General features: G+C 50.3%; 7 protein-coding genes across 7 annotated transcripts; 2 read left to right on the forward strand and 5 right to left on the reverse strand.

Annotated features, from left to right (window-relative positions):
• Positions 1 to 1,188: 1,188 nt before the first annotated feature.
• On the reverse strand, positions 1,189 to 3,732 carry BABINDRAFT_170572 (uncharacterized protein; the record flags this gene model as incomplete). Its single annotated transcript, XM_019130750.1, has 2 exons — positions 1,189 to 1,508; positions 1,629 to 3,732. 2 exons carry the CDS (start codon positions 3,730 to 3,732, stop codon positions 1,189 to 1,191), a joined length of 2,424 nt encoding a protein of 807 aa, XP_018987337.1.
• A 774-nt stretch (positions 3,733 to 4,506) lies between these two features.
• On the forward strand, positions 4,507 to 4,992 carry BABINDRAFT_6628 (uncharacterized protein; the record flags this gene model as incomplete). The annotated part of the gene is made up of 1 exon (XM_019132473.1): positions 4,507 to 4,992. One exon carries the CDS (start codon positions 4,507 to 4,509, stop codon positions 4,990 to 4,992), a length of 486 nt encoding a protein of 161 aa, XP_018987338.1.
• A 31-nt stretch (positions 4,993 to 5,023) lies between these two features.
• Positions 5,024 to 5,471, reverse strand: BABINDRAFT_114323 (uncharacterized protein). The gene has a single exon (XM_019126864.1). The coding sequence runs from the start codon at positions 5,278 to 5,280 to the stop codon at positions 5,056 to 5,058; it is 225 nt and encodes a 74-aa protein (XP_018987339.1). The 5' UTR covers positions 5,281 to 5,471; the 3' UTR covers positions 5,024 to 5,055.
• A 191-nt stretch (positions 5,472 to 5,662) lies between these two features.
• BABINDRAFT_31874 (tRNA (cytosine-5-)-methyltransferase) lies at positions 5,663 to 7,837 on the reverse strand (the record flags this gene model as incomplete). The annotated part of the gene is made up of 1 exon (XM_019131565.1): positions 5,663 to 7,837. The coding sequence occupies one exon, from the start codon at positions 7,835 to 7,837 to the stop codon at positions 5,663 to 5,665; it is 2,175 nt and encodes a 724-aa protein (XP_018987340.1).
• A 223-nt stretch (positions 7,838 to 8,060) lies between these two features.
• BABINDRAFT_160227 (putative E3 ubiquitin-protein ligase) lies at positions 8,061 to 11,176 on the reverse strand (the record flags this gene model as incomplete). Its single annotated transcript, XM_019128121.1, has 1 exon — positions 8,061 to 11,176. A coding segment is annotated over exon 1 (2,506 nt), but the record flags the coding sequence as incomplete, so codon positions are not given.
• An 860-nt stretch (positions 11,177 to 12,036) lies between these two features.
• Positions 12,037 to 12,384, forward strand: BABINDRAFT_32382 (uncharacterized protein; the record flags this gene model as incomplete). Its single annotated transcript, XM_019131585.1, has 1 exon — positions 12,037 to 12,384. The coding sequence occupies one exon, from the start codon at positions 12,037 to 12,039 to the stop codon at positions 12,382 to 12,384; it is 348 nt and encodes a 115-aa protein (XP_018987342.1).
• Positions 12,385 to 12,392: 8 nt separating this feature from the next.
• BABINDRAFT_114365 (uncharacterized protein) lies at positions 12,393 to 16,097 on the reverse strand. Its single transcript, XM_019126865.1, has one exon. It carries the CDS (start codon positions 15,810 to 15,812, stop codon positions 12,612 to 12,614), a length of 3,201 nt encoding a protein of 1,066 aa, XP_018987343.1. The 5' UTR covers positions 15,813 to 16,097; the 3' UTR covers positions 12,393 to 12,611.
• Positions 16,098 to 16,099: the final 2 nt, after the last annotated feature.

Below are 16,099 nucleotides of genomic sequence, written 5' to 3' on the forward strand. Positions count from 1 at the left end.
ATACAGGCGAAAAAGGTTTTATTGTTTGGCAGCATCCAAGGGCCTGGTTACTTTGTACCCGTCAGCGCGCGTGCATAGCAATGCATATACAAGGCGGGATACTGGGCAGTCCGATTTGCTCAGGTACCGTCCATATTGAGTATGGTCCGATAATTAAGTCCCAAATTTACCGCAGTATTCATTAGGCTATTTTTGGAATTCTGGTGCTAGCCCTTTCTAATAGGGCCTGGCCAGGAAGTTATTTGTCACTATTACTCTTTTCGTATGCGATTACGATATTTACAAGACCCCCTAGGAAGCCCATACCCAGTGAAGTCAATAGTCAGTGTATTCCCTGCCAAACTGGCTCTCCTCTTGTATCTTTGGGGAGCCAGCACCCATCTCTCACCAGTCACATAGGTTTCAGTCATTGATATTACCCAGAGCATTATTTTCACGTGCCAAGAAACACAACTCTTGGATATTCCCCAGGCGGACGACGCTAATATTGCCTCGAATAGTATATATGCATGAGTGAAATTTCCTGATAGTTCCATATTGGCTCTGATATGCAGCAGGTTACCCAAACCCTTTGTCTGTATTGTTTCGGGCCTCTTCAGTTACTCCCTATTGGAAAAAGGCTTCTGAAAGCCAAGCACGCCCTGTTTCTTGGCCATGGCTGATGCTGAAAACAATACAATAATCTTCACTTACCCCCGATCCAGATGAACGACCCACGTTTACTCTTTCCTGGTTGGGCCATTCAATGTACCAAACGGTACACTGGGGGTGATGTACATAAGCGTTGGCCATCGAGGCATGAAAAAGTGAGCTCCTTAAATCTATTAATTATCCAACCATATATCCATCAGGGGTTGAGAACATATATTCTGAGCTCTCTCAGAAGTCCCTGTGTCTTCTATAAAGCTACAATCCAAGTTAAAGTAGAACCCCTGAAAGCCCCCAGAAGTTCTCTAGGATACTTTTATATGTAAAGCACTGCTCGCAGAATTTTCATGCTTGGGAATTGAATCTCTTTTCAACCCTTGAAGCACGTCTTGGGTTGGCAGCCCATCTCTGGCACCGGCCAAGAGCTAACTTGGATTTCTCTGTGCATTTTCGTAAAACCTCTCCCCTTCAGAGCTCCAGATTATGCTACAGCTCCTTAAGGGTTGCTTCGTAGTTCATTAGGACTCGTGAAATTTCAACTCATTCTCCCCTCATTCTAGCGTACCCCCGTATTCCCGCCTGGCTTGCCATGGTCCAAGCCTCACCAACTTCTCCGCCGATCCGCCTCAACGTCTCCCAGATCTGTGTATTCAAGTCTGGATTCACGTGATGCGCCGGCTCGTGCTGTGTCGGCTCGTGCTGTGCCGACTCGTGCTCACTGTGAGGTCCTCCGCCGGTCCACCTCAATGTCTCCCAGATCCGCGCAATCAAGTCTGGATTCGCGTGGTGCGCCGGCTCGTTCTCACTCTGAAGCCCTCCGCCGATCCACCTCAACGTCTCTCGGATCCGCGCAGCCAAGTCTGGATTTGCGTAGTCTGCCGGCTCATCCTCACTGTGAAATCCTCCGCCGATCCACTTCAACGTCTTCCAGATCCGCGCATCCAAGTTTGGGTTCACGTAGTACGCCGGCTCGTGCTCACTGTGAAGCTGAGCCTCAAACCTCAAAACATCCTTCTGCGTAATAATCCCACTAAGAACCCCCTCGGTCTCCACAAGCATGAACCGTGGGCCCAACTTGTGAAAGATGTCGAGGGTAGTCTCCAACGGCATGGACACCGTCACCAGAAGCGGCGCAAGATTCACCACCGCTGAGAAATCTATCATATCGTCCTCCACACCGTCCACGGCGAACTTGCACACAAAGTCGGGGGAGTTCTCCGAGCTGGTGGAACGTCCGCTGCGCATAAAGGTCTCTTCGACAAGCCGCACGTCCTGCCGCGATATATAACCGAGAATATGGGGCGCGGCGAGGCTCTCGACAACGGGAAAGTCCGCGAAGGGTGTCTCGCGCAACACGTTCTGAAGCTCGGAAAGGCGCAAGCCTATTGCGGGAAAGGCAACTACCGGGGTGGACATGGCCTTGACCGTAGGCGCATTGAAGTCATGGTCCTCCTTGTTATCAATAAAGGGCAAGCCGTTGAAGCGGATCATCTGGTCAGCGATCCCTCCGTGGCCCCACTTGTCGTTGATGCTCTTGGTCACGGCGACAACAATCATCGTCGGGAGAATGTACTTTAACGCACCCGTGAGCTCAAACATGATGACCACTACCGTGACGGTCAAATGGGTGATACCACTCAAGGCCGCACCCGCGCCCAAGAACGCGTACGTCCCTGGGGTGATACATGAGAGCGCATCGCCGTTGTCACACGCGCGGAAGTAGAACGCACCTGCGAAGCGCGTCTGCATCGCCTGAACGAGGATCCCAAGCGCGCGCCCGAACGTCGCGCCCGCAGCCATGGACGGCACAAAAATCCCGGCCGGTACCTTGCACCCGTACGACACCACCACAAGAAGCATCCGCACGGCTGTGGCAAAAATAAGCGAGTAAATGAGCGCGGATGAGTTGTTTTTCAGATCACAGATGCGGTGGTCCCAGTTCGCGTTGCACTCATGGAACAATATTTGCATGCTCTCAGTCATATCCAAACGCAAAAACTCGTTGAAGTAGCAAAACATCGCAGTGAGCGACGTTAGTAACACCACCTCGCGGATCGCAAAACTCGCCAAGTAGCGCTTGCGAAAACTCACCACGTAGATGTTGAAGCGCGAGACAACAATACCGTAGACCCCGCCAAACGCTCCGAGAATGATAAAAAACGGAATCTCAAACACGTGCCACTGCTTGTCGTAGGACACTTCGAACAAGACCAACTGGCCCGTGCGGAACGGGTTCATCAAGGAGAGCGTGGTGGTTGCTGCGAGCGCGCAAAAATACGCGCTCCACATCGTGCGAAGCTTGAAAACGTTGGAGATTTCTTCAATGGAGAAGAGAACGCCGCCCATTGGCGAGCCGAACGCAACCGCAACGCCGGCCGCAGCCGCGGCCGCGAGAAAGTCACGCGACTTCGCTGCTGACTCTTGGTAGGTCTTGAACAAGGAGGTAATACAGTTTCCCGCGCACGCGGCGTAGTGGACACTTGGGCCCTCCTTTCCCACGCTCAAGCCAGAGGCGATGGTGAGGGGCAAGCCGATGCTTTTGATCGCAAGCGTCCACCAGCCAAGAAACCCCTTAAGGCGGAACCCAGACACGATGCACTTGATTTCAGAGATCCCCGAGCCGGCCGCAGACGGCGCGTAGTGTTTCACTAGTAGCGCTGCGGACGAAGAAAAGGCGACGGAGAAAAGCACAAAGAGGACGTAGTTGAACGGCGCAAAGCGCGACCACTCGACCCAGGCGGTGCAATTCGCCTCGGTCTCGCCCCAGCAGCAGAACCTCTTACCGAGGTAGAAGTGGGTGGAGCAGCGGCCGGACTTGAGGTCTACGAGCCAGGCGGTAAAGATGTTGAGACACCCCGCAATGATCCCGATGAAAACACCGATAAGTGTGAGCACCAACCAGCTCTGAGTTTCGAGCTTGATTTTGCGGAAGATGGTCTGGATTTTACCCGTGGTGGTTTTGTTGGAGGCTTTGAGGAGTTGGCGCTGGTTTTCCTTGAGGTTGTCCTCGACCCAGTCGATGGTGGTGAACTCGTCAAAGCGGTCGCCGGGAGAGGCACGCGACCGATTTCTTAGTTCTGTCATGACTTGATAGACACAGATTGGGGTACTTGTCAATATCCTTTGGATGGTTTGATGAAGAGAACGGATGAGATTTCATGCGCTGTGAGCTGGCGCCAGACCTTGGCTGGGTAACGCGTGCAGGACATGTTACCAGAGAAAGTGATAAAGCATATGGTAGTGGGTAGCTGCGAGTAGGAACCTGCCGTAGAATGAATAGTACGATATTAATATTGAGAAAAACAAAGAGACATGACAGGAGATTTGTGGGAAATTATAGAAATTAGGATGGGAGCAAAATTGAGCTCGCAAAAGGCGCTTGCGGCTATTATTTTGTTGTAGCGATGTGCGGGAAGGGAGTACGTATTAACGGTTTATCAATAATCAATTGGAGCTTCGATATACGAAGGTAGATGTGTGGCAGGTATCTATCAATAAGGCGAGCTGATAGCTCATTTTATAAATGGGTGGAGTAGCGGCTAATTATGCAGAAGCTTGGTAGTTTGATGTGCTCGCAAGGTGAAGCTGGTTTGTTGACGTATAGACGTAGTAAATTGTCTAATTCCAATAACAGGAGTTTAACATTTCAATCTTGGAACGGGTTTGAATTTTGATATGGCCACATAGCATTTGTGAATAAATTCACAGAATTAATAATCTTCGTTAAGGTTCTCACTCTAAAGCTCGCATAAAGCCCCTCCCTCCATGTCGTGCACGGACCAGCAAACTTCTCGCACTACAAAACAAACAGAAACAAACGCTTTACCCCACAACGGCAATCGCTCGACTTCACACGCGATGAACTCGGGAAAGCTCGATATTATCTACTCTACGGTCTTCCTGGCGGCCAATGACGAGCTCAGGCGCGGTGTGCGCTTGGACCACAGGGCCATGTCGGAGGAACAGAACGTGTCACTTCTGGTGGACAAGAATACCAAATACACATCCACAGGGCACGCGATCGCGCCTGACGAGGTACTTGAGGGTGTCAAGACGTCTAATATCAAAATCCCATTGCTTGAGCGCGCGGATTTTGCTGGTGCTAAGTTGCCCGATTCGGACTTGCTCGCGGCGTTGCACTACTACATCGTGAACCAACTGGAGGTCTTGCCCGCTCGGTACAAGAACCGATTCCGCAAAGTTTTTGACGAAACTGCAATGTTAGCGTTAGGGGTGTTGGTGGAAGAGTGGGCGGATGAGCTAATCACCGAGGACAACGCGAGACTCTTCTTGGAACCGAGTGAAGAGCCGGGGGAAAAGACAACCGAGGAGGGGTCCAAGTAACCAAATGCCAGGTTTGATTAGGCAGAGATTGGCAGAGATTGGCAGCTAAGATCTGATGTTTTCTTAGGTTATGATTTTGCTGGCAAAAATAACTGTGTGCACTATACGAGATGCAGCAGCTTTACAGACTCCATTGAACTCAAGGAACTTCACATAAGCGCCCAAACCATGACGAACCTCTCTGGGTTTTTCGAGATACAATGTCGGTAGCTTATCGCAGACGAACCGGGAGATAGGTGGAATGCGAATGTGTATCAACAAATGGTAATTTCTGATATCGGTGGTCATATTGGTTCCTAGTTTTTGCACTCAAACAGATACAGGCAGTCTTGCTGATGAAAAGATTGGAGAGACCTTCAGCTGGACAATCCCCTGGTTTGGGATCTATGCCTTGGAAAAAAACGGTTATACAAGAACCTTGCACAATAACCAGTTGCAATTAGCTGTGCTTACAAGATGCGATTTCACGGAAAAGAGCATGTAAGATAGTGTATTCAGTCACGATAAAGGATGGCGCTATTCGTATGTTGGGACTTGAGGGGGGGGGAATCTGACGTTCGAGAACCAACTGGTTTCATAATTTTATCCTGAGAAAAGGCATGCTCAGCTGTCGAAGTAGATTCTTACAGTGATATACATGAAATGATATAAAGGTAAAATACAAATTCGCTTACTGGGCGGTTTCGGCTGGAATCTCAGCTTCGGCAACTTCAGTTGGAGTTTCAACGGCAGATTCAAACGGGGTTTCAGCGACGGATTCAACAGCGGACTCAATAGTAGATTCAACAGCAGATTCGACAGCAGATTCGACTGGAGTTTCACCCTCAACCTGCTTTTGCGGCTTGGCCTGCTGCTTATACTCAGCATTCTTCTCGGTGACAATACCAAAGACTCTGTACAACAACTCATAGGTCTCGGCCTTGCTCACCATCAAGTTAATAGAATTCTTGCCCTTCCACAACGGCAAGAAGAGTTGTTCCTTGCCCTCACCTCTGTTGACAGTCAAAAAGACACAGCCAATCTCAAACTTCTTGGCTTCCTCAACAAACGCAACGTCGGCCTCAGCCTCAGCCAAGGATGGCAAGTGTGGGAAAGACTGCTGGCACAACTTTAAAAGCATGTCCGGATTACAGGAAATGCGTCTTTCCGGACCCAAGGCGTGCTCCAAGACGTTCAAGGACTCGGATTGGGCTCTCCAGAGACACTCGCCCTCGCCTCTCTGCGAGACAAAGAGCTTGATACCGGCGTGGATGAATTTGAGCTTCTGCTCATTGGCCGAGAGGATATCCCTGATGGCCGGGGCGACGTAGTAGATGGTTCTGATTGGTTCGCCTTGGGCATTACGGACAAGGGTACAGTCCTTGGCAAAATCCTTTTCGATGTGGTAGAACTCCCAGCACTTGAGGAGCTGTGGGTGGTTTGGATCGAGGAAGACGAATGGCTCTTCGTTGGCGTCACGTGGAAGCTTTTCCTTTCTCATTTTGACAATCTGCTTAGGAGCAGCAACGGGAGCGTCTGCCGGAACTGGGGTTCCAGCCGGTGTATCGGCATCGATCTTGGCCTTCTTAACGGCCTCCTGCTCGTCACTAGCAGCTCTCTTCTTCTCAACCGTCTCGCCAATCTTCTCGAAAACGGTGATGAAGAACCCACCAGTATTCTGCTGGTGTGGATACACTCTGATACAGTTCTTAAGGTTAAACGCCTTAGCTTCCTCCTCGGACGGCGGAAAGACAGACGCTGCAACGTCCTCAGCGCCAATCTCTCTCAACTCCATGTCTTTGCCGAACACCGGCCAGTCGCTGATCCCTTCGGATCTGACCAAGCCCGGCAATCTGTCATCGCAGTTGACCAATCTGATCTGATTGCCCCACTTCCTCAAAGCAGCGGCCACCACTGCCTCGTTCTCGACTGGCGACATGGAACAGGTGGAGTAAACGAGGCGCCCACCCCTCTTCAACAACTGCAACCCACGATTCAAGATGTTGAGCTGGAGCGTGTGCAAACCGAGGGCATTACCGGTATTCCAGTCCTTCCACACGGTCACGTTCTTTCTCATGGTCCCGTCCCCGGAACACGGCACGTCGCAGAGGATTCTGTCGAACTTGACAAACTCCTTCTGCCCGTCGAGCCGGATCTTTGGGAATAACTGAGCGTCGTGGTTGACGACACAGAAGTTTGGCGAGTTGAGGCGCTTCACCTGGTGGATGAGCATGTGTGAGCGCTTGTAGTCCGAGTCGTTTGCCAAGACAAAGCCAGTGGCTGGGGTCACGGAGTCCTGCGCGTGCAAGGCCTCAACCAACTGGGCAGTTTTAGAGCCCGGCGCTGCACACATGTCCAAAACGGCGTGGTGTGGCTCAACGTCAAGCACCAACGGCGGAATCATGGAGACCGCCTCCTGTCGGGAGATGTTACCGACTTCGGTTTCAACGACAAGGAATCTCTGAGTCTGTGCGAACTGCTCATTCTTGCGCAACACAGACTTGGAAACGTCCAACTGCCAGCCCAAGTGGTCCGGGTACCACGACAATTCCTTAGGCGGTGCGAGCTTCTCGCCCTCCCACTCGGTGTCCTGGATCAACGGGAGGTGCTTGTTGACAAAGATTTCCTGGATCTCCTGCGCGTGCGCACGCGAGCCAGTGATTCTGAAGGTGAGCGGCAAAGTGTCCTGGCACGCCTTGTTGAACGCGTCCCATTCGGCTTCCGGGATGATGTTGAGCGCCTTGTAGTACTTCTCCCATTTTTCGTTTTCACGTGCAATCTCCGTCCAGCCGTTGTTGCGGTCGTCCACCTGTGGGCGCTTGCCGAATTGCTTCTTGCCGCCGCGCTTGAATCCCTTTCTGCCCATGTTGTTTAGCGTGAGTGTTTGTTTGCGGAAGAGGGAGAACATGGAGATAAATATGCGTGAAAAATTTCAGCAACCTGAAAAATTTTGTCACGTATGCAGGAGAATTACCTGCAGGTAACCTGGACAGGTTGGTTCAAAGGTGGAAGGGTAGCTGAACACAGGTGTGAATGATTCGACTTAGAAAATACATGGAGTTAATAGAAGTGAATTATAAAGGGCGTTTGGGGGGCTTTTTATCTGGCTGTGTGAGGGGTCTGAGTGGTGTGTTCCATGTGCAGGTTGTGAGGTGCCATTTGGCAGCTCGATTACGCCCTATTCAGGGCTAATCCACACAAGATGGAATTCTGATCGAAAATGCTCTGGATTCTTGGGGAAATAGTAGCTTAGCATTATTTCTGGAGATTTGGAGGGGATGGCCCAGGGTAGACTACGGTAGCAATATCCATCAGTCAATATGATATCCTCAAGTGTGACGAGTTATTTGATTATGTCGGAGTAATTTCAAGCCAGTACGATCTGCCGATCCCGGGCCTGCTGGTACTACAACCCAAGTTCTGTATCGCCATTTATCATAATCCATATCTATAAAATCCTAACCAGGTTGAGAACCTCTGTGCCAACTCTCCACAGCTCATCCACAGCTTTGCAGTTTCGCTGCTTATTCACTATGAGGCTAAATTCAACATGTAAGCGCTTCTTTTCTACCTCAACCCAAACCCGGAGCTCTCATTGATAGCCACGCTTAATTTCTGCTGAAGCACCTCCTTCGACCGATACTCATACAAACATAACTCGTTGAAACAGGTGTGTGCGATGGGAAGCCGTTCATGATGCCCTGATAACTTCACCACCTTGAAATTCATGGTGTGTACTCCCGTGGCCGGCACGCGATCCGACCCGGTGACAAATCGGAGCAATAGCTTCTGCTCCCTGTAGGGCATCTCTTCAAAGTAGTCCCAGAACCACACAACGATGTTTGCCTCCTCTGCCCGCTCCACCGAACCCCAGCCTGCGTACTTCGAGACCGACCGCAATATCTTCACATCGAGGCTTCCCTCGCTGCTGCCGCAGAGTAGGAGCTGGATCTCGTGGGCGGTAAATAGCGACAACGCATTGCCCCCCGTCACGTTGTCAAAACCCTTCTTAAACGGTCTAAACTGCTCAAGCAATCCCTGCATGAGGAAAAAATCCACGTATCTATCAACGTATTCCACTCGATTCTCGCTCGTTACCGAAATGTCGCCCCCCTTTGGTACCAATTCTCTCGTCTGCACGCTTCCGAAAACATCTCTGTAGGTGGCCTCAAACGTGAGGGAGAGGTCCTCTACGTTTCCGTCGTAGGACAAGAGGTGTCTGAGACCATTGGCTGTTTCCGGGTACAACTCGGAGTAATCTTCCAAGTCCAAAGGTTTCCCTAGCAAAGCCCTGAAAAGCGCAAACGGAAACACCGAAAGGTCGAGAATAGTGGAATTGTAGATCGCTAGACCGAGAACCACCCCGAATAAGTAGTACATTTCGTCGTTCTCGAGCGGTGCCAAGCTGAACCACAACAAATTAGACTCCTGGCTCATGGTGAACATGCCGTTATCGGCGTTAAATAGGTCTCGGCTTAACAAGAGAAACCACTCCTTCCGCAAGCCTCCCACGTCGATTCCCGGCTCCCCCACAAACTCGATCCGGAGCCCCTTTTTGAAGTTTGCTCGGTTATCCTGGATGCACCGCAAGGAGTCGGGCACAATGTGGGTCCGTCGCACCCTGACTCGGAAGTGCACGTCAAATACCATTTTCTTGTCTAACGAGTTGATAAACGCCTCCTCGGCCTTTTGCTCCATCGTCCGCCGCGCCTCGTACTCCAAAATGGATATTTTTCCCCCGAGGGAGATCAAAAACGGAAACTGGCAGAACGCAAAGTTGGTTCGAGTAGCGGTGACCGCCAGGCCCCCACAAATCGACGAATGGAGATAGCTCATGACTGACTCAACATCGGACACCACTGGGACGCTGATGTTGAGGTTGTTGTTGATGGATACAGAGCGATTGCGCCGGCATTGCTGCCAGCCGTCAAAATCCTGCTTCAAGTTCACGTAATCCACGAGGGAATTGTAGAAAATGGAGCTGTTGCACTTGAGGGCCTTGGTACCATTAGCCATGAAAAGGAACATAAGCACCTTCGCGGCTGTGGCCACGCGCCAGTCATTGGTATAGTGCGAAAGCTTCAACCGCCTGGCATCATCTTTCGGTTTCTTCGGAAACAATCCAAACGCGAGGGGAAGAGCTATGGACAGCGAGTTGGGCCGGGCTTCAGACTTGGCAGCAGAGTACTCTGCGTACTCGCTTCGCTCTTTGGTGGGGTTGACCACGACCTTCAGGAGCTGGCGGTTGAGCTGAAATGTGAGATACAAGTTGACCAACTCCACGGTCTTCAAAAACGCCGTGTCGGGGGTGTTTCGGAGCCAGGGCACGAGATACCGCAAAAGGCCTTCGTTCACATGCGCGAGCAAGCCAAAGACCCGTTTGGCGATATCGTATGAGAGCGACCGGACGTCAATGGTGTCCAACATCGACACCGGTTTTCGGCCGTGGAAGTCGCTGTGGATGAGACCGTGTGCGAGGAAGGGGATCTCCATAAAGACCAAGAGGCAGCGGAGATACTGGGTGTCCTGGAGATGCGGAGGGCGTTTCAAGAGCTCCAAGACCGCAGTCAAAGCCTTGAGCAACGGTCTACGGGTAGGCAAACGAGTCAAAAGGTGAAAATACTGGCGGACCTCCATCCGCATAATATTTGGGTCGTGGTGGTGGATCTTTCCTTGGGTCTGTCTAAAGGAGTCGTGGATATGTCGATAGGACGCAAACTGGCGGGTAACAAACGCCTCTAATGGCTTGAAGGTTTCAGCAGGGGTTTCACCGAGCTTCTGGGTGCACTCCTCGATGCAGCGCTGTAGTAGGGCGTACGAAATAATCTCCGGATGGCTTGGGGATAGTTCTGGTTCCGCCTGGACCCGGTTGGTGGTCTCGCACGACAAACACCGGTATTTGTGGGCATCAAAGGGGTAGCTAACCACTGTTCCACAGCATTGGCATCCTGAGACGAGTCGCTCCTTTGGTGGAAAGAGCGAAGGGGTCGAGGGAGGGCAGAAGCTCGACCTGCGCGGCTTCTCCTTAGCAAACCACCCCCACGAAGTCTTGACGCCGTCTGATCCGGCTTGCGACATATTCTCCGGGCGATGAATAGAAAAGAGTAGATTTTAAGTCTCCAAAACAGAGCTTAGCATTCAGATAGGGTAGAGATTGAGTTGGAAAACCCGATCTAGATCAGATAACAATCGCGTTTTGTGGCGCGCGGCACGGATCTACCGGACTGGGATATCACCTGGCTCAGGCTGTGCCCCCCTGCGTCTATAAGTCGGAGTCTAACTCTTTTCCGTGCAGGTTATACCAAGATATGCCTATTTTCTATTTGATTGGTAGGGAATGTATGATATTGGCGTATATAGTGGGGATATCAAAAGATATGACACGTCTTAGCCTCACTTTTTGTAAGTGGATTCGAAGTTCATCCTGTCTTATGTCTCAATCGCCAAGTTAGCATTCCAAAACTTCACCCATCTAGTGTTTCAGGATTCTCCTGCTCGTTGTCTGGAATTAGGGTGAACTATATATAACGTGTAGCTTTAAAATACACTTGGTCCATAAATTCCGGAGTATAGTTGTAACGTCACAAATTATCTTGCATTGGGGCTCTTCATATAGCCCATGCTCTCCCTGTCAGTACTTTTTTTTTCTCGTAAACTCCCGATGGCATATCTTCTATAAAACTGGAAACAAGTTTTTAAAGTCACCAAAGCGTTAAAGAAAGCTTTTTTTTTTGGTCTATAAAAGTATCATTACAGGATTGTACTATTAGGACTGGGTTCAATTCTCAAATTGATATCTACGGTAGTACGTCATCCAGTTTGGCCCGATACGGCCCGAACCGCGAAAACGGAAAATGGTCGGGGAAAAGCTCCTGCAGCTGTAGAGTGGGGGTCAAATTCGAAACTTCATATTATCCTGGGACCTTACGCCTGGATCATTACTAATCACGAAAATTGGCGAACTGATCTAGCGTAATCGCGCACGATTTTTCGTATATATGAGGATTGAGTCCTTTGTCCCGTACTCGGAGTAATCGTCATTTCCCAACTATCCCTTCCAGTATCATGTCCACTGAATGGCTTGTTGTCGTGAGAGACACCCCGGTTAACAACCGAATGGAACACCGCCCCCAGCACTTTGCTGACAGTCCCCCAAAGTTTACTGCCAACGGCGGTAAGGTGATTATGGGTGGTGGGATCTTCAACTCTGACAAACCCCTTGTGGCTGATGGTTCCCAGCCTTTACCACCTTTCGCTGGCTCTGCATTCGTCATTCGAGCTGAATCCAAGCAGGAAGTCATTGACTTCTTGAAGCAAGATGTCTATGCCCGTGAAAAGGTTTGGGATATGGATAATCTCGAGATCTGGCCGTATTTGTGTGCTTACAGAGAGGAAAAGACATTTAAGGCTTAGTGTGTTTCATGAAATACGATATAATTTATAATGCATTGAACGTAGCGTGTGTGGGCATATTTTGAAAACATTAGTACTTATGGTTTCCGTACACGTCCGACCCTAATCAACATATGTAAGAGTTATGTTGTCGGAATTATCAATGCTATTCCAGGGTTAGCTATCCCACGACTTGCTATCCCAAGACTTGCTATCCCAGGACTTGCTATTCCAGGATCTGATTTGCATCACAAGCTATAGCTCGTAGCTAAAATTTCGTCGCATCTCTCGGTCTTTGCCTCCCTGAGCAACTCCACCTCCAAAAAATTGAAGGGCTCGGTCTTTGTCCCGTTGCGGAGTAAAATCCCCCTGTAATCGATATACGCCTCCCGGGGGTTGCTCTCCATAGTTTGCTTGCGTGCCACCATATCCAACACCCCCTCCATCACGGTATCGTAATCAGTCACCTCTGTTTGCTGGAGGAGATACACCCCGCCGTTTACAGTGCACGCAATCGCTACCGGAACCATTCCTGGATTGTCCCTGCTCGGGGTGAAGCCGCGAATCCCACTCAAGGTGTTTACCTGGTCGCCCAAATTCACCATGGCTAACGTCTCCCAGGTGTTACGGTCCAGTATAATGACATTCCCGGTAGCATCGCTGGTGATTAGAGCCCTTGGAAGGACCTCGAGCGCAGTCAAGAAGTTTTGGTGTGGCACAGCAACCTTCTGGAGGTCCATACCGTAGTATTTGAGTCCTACCGGGTTGAGATGTGAATGTCTCTTCTTTAAGGACGCGGTTTTGGAAAAGTCCTGGGTAAGCTTGAGAGAATACACTGAGTTCAACACAGTAGCGAGGTAGATTTCCAGACCCCAGGCTTTCATGGTCAAGGAAAAATGATGAGTGGGGGTGTTATCGGTGACACGAATAAGCGCAAACGCATCCTGGTCACTATCATACACCAACTGGAATCCCACCGTGACGTTTCCGCAGACAAGAAAGAGGTTGCGGAAGTTGAGGACTGAATTGACCAAAACAGCCTCGGAATGGCCCGGACCGGTCTTTAAAACTTCGCTGGAACAGAGTTTTACAATCTTATCGTTCTTGACCGCGAAAAAGGACAAGACGGTATTGGAATAGTTTGTAGCCACCATAAACCCGGTGGCTAGCAAACCGAGGAGCTCTGGGAACATTGGATGGTCCAATTCACTCACCTGCGAGGGCACTGTTTGGTACTCCGCTGAGCAGATATCGGTACCCTCAACGCCATCGGTAAAGGTGAACGTATCCAAGACCTTGAAGTCAGAGTCCCGGATGAGTTTCAACCGGGTGGAGCCCTCTCTTTGTGTGAGCAATACAAACATCTCACGTAGGGCAAGCTTCTTGCGCACCAAATCTGCCGGAAGAAACAAAGTCCGGATGGTGTTAGCTGTAGACTCGAGCATCCTGATGATTTCAAGAGACTGGTCATGGAAGGATAGAATCACCCCGTCGGTGAGAGGGAGCACCACGTCCGATACCCCCAAGTTTCTCCCTGTGAGAGTCTCGGGGTCGTAAGAAAAGACAAGCGTGCCGCTCTGCGTCACCACACAGAATTTCTCATTGAGGTCAAAGACCCGGAACGGGCCTAACAGGTACGGCGCTGCGACCATCGCCGGGGAATCGATATCTGGAACGAGATACAAGTTTCCGTTTCCATCTCCCACCACCAAGCTCACCACCCCATGGAATTCTTTAAGCAATACACTGGTGATGGCGCCGTTGAACGGAAGATAGTTTACCGTAAAGGAACTTTTTTCGGTAATCACCAAGACAGCATTGTCCCATAAACCAACTGCAACCACTAGTTCACCGTCATTCAGACAAGCATGGAAGGCGGAGATGGATGAGGCGCTAATCTCGTGAATTGTCCGATCGGTAACTTTTATTGCATTTTGTGTGACATACACCATCTTGTCCCCCACCAAGCACCCAAAGAAAGCGGTGGCACCGTCGATTTTATCGGTGACTATCACCAAACGGCCATCCACCATGGAAACATCAAGAACCGTCTCTTTGCCAGTCAAGCCGCCAAACATTGGGTCTTGTAGAGAAGCCTCCCTGAGCTCGTAGTTTGCCTCTTTCTCCAGAAGCTCCAAACATCTCCAGCCATCTATCTGCTTCATCACAATTAAGCGGCCGTCTGCCCTCGGAAAGCTCCACGCTCTCGCGCACGGTCCCACGCCTTTGAATCGCCCGAGAACAGTCTTTGTAACTACTCGGCTCTGGATCCGCGCCACTTCTCCCGAGTTGTACCCGCCCTGGCAGATATCCAACGTCAAACAGGTGTTGTCATTCTGCACTTCCACATTTAAGATAGGTGGGGAGGATGCCACAAACTGGAGGATATCTATATGCGGGGCGGAGGGACGAACCTGGAAAATGACAGACCGTGAAAGCTGCGAAGGCGCGAAAAAGATGCCATTATTGAGGTGGATAAGGTCGTTGGCAACGGTCGCTTTCCCGAGGTCTGTGGAGCTCCATGACTTGAGCGTAGACTCTTCCGTGTGGATGTGGAGGATACAAATCTGGCCGTCAGCCGAGCCGCATATGATCCTTTCATCGATAATCGTGGCGGTAAGTAGTTCCATGGGCTCGGATAGCTGTCTCACAAGAACCCCGCCTTTATCCGCAACGGTCTTATCGCTGCTGGCTAAGGTTTCTTCTGGGAATGGAAATATAAACTGCTCGTATGAAGTGAGGCATAGAACGCCACGGGTAAGTGGCGCTAGCGCTGTCACTTCGTTGGTGAGGTTTGGTGACTGGTAGAGGAGAGAAAACCTGTGGCCAGACATTCCGTAGTAGCGGAAAAAGTGCTTCAAATTGGCATCTCTTGCAGCTATGGCAAGCATTGACTTGTCTCCAGACCGCACTAAACACATTTTCTGAACCATCACGCCGCCGATGGAAGACACCACCGTGCTTTGGAAGAGCCGCTCGTATTGCGCTTTCTTTGTAGCTTCCTGGAAACGTTTAGGGTATCGTAAATTCACGGGAATGGTTTGAACGTACCCCTGAAAGGAGTGGATGACGATAAATTCTCCCCGTGGATCCACCGCCACCAACGAGCTGGTGTCGATGGACGACTGGGACCCCGTGCTGCTGAACTGGACGTCTTCCATCACCACAAATCGCCCGGAATAGGCCACGATGTATAGTTTATCGGACTCTGTGACCACTATGAGCCAATGTTTGAGACACAAAGGCGGTTGGAAACTGGCGATGGTGGATATTTTGCCGTACACGGGTAGAGTGTGGGCGAGCTGCAAGCCCTCTGGCGTGACATCGTGGACCTCGATGCGGTTTATCTTTGCTATAACTAGCGATGGTTTTGTGTTGTCCGTGAAGCACATATAGAGCGACTTGAGGATCCCGTTCGGGGGTTTAATCTCGGAAATAACAAGCGTCATGGTTTAGGAGAGGAGATGTGTGTGACCCTGTTGAGTCTCATGGTGAGCTTTTATGCAAGGATAAAAGATTTAATGTGCAGGCTGAGACGGAATGATCCCACGCAAAACACAGTGAGATGGGTGGTTCAATTTCTCCGAAAGTCAAGTCAAACTGTAGCCTAATTGATTTGTTGGATGATGTGTTGGATGATATGTTAGATAATTTTAAGGGTATAGAATAGGGGAACATTTTGGAGCCATTTTAAAGGAGTATGGGAGTTCCATTGGTCTTGTCATGATGTGTATAC

This window comes from Babjeviella inositovora (assembly GCF_001661335.1).
Source record: "Babjeviella inositovora NRRL Y-12698 unplaced genomic scaffold BABINscaffold_2, whole genome shotgun sequence".
In the NCBI taxonomy this organism is placed as follows: Eukaryota; Fungi; Ascomycota; class Pichiomycetes; order Serinales; genus Babjeviella; species Babjeviella inositovora.

Excerpts from the sequence above, each read along its gene's own strand:
- BABINDRAFT_114365 (XM_019126865.1), bottom strand. The coding sequence starts at position 15,812 with ATGACGCTTGTTATTTCCGAGATTAAACCCCCGAACGGGATCCTCAAG.
- BABINDRAFT_114323 (XM_019126864.1), bottom strand. The coding sequence starts at position 5,280 with ATGACCACCGATATCAGAAATTACCATTTGTTGATACACATTCGCATT.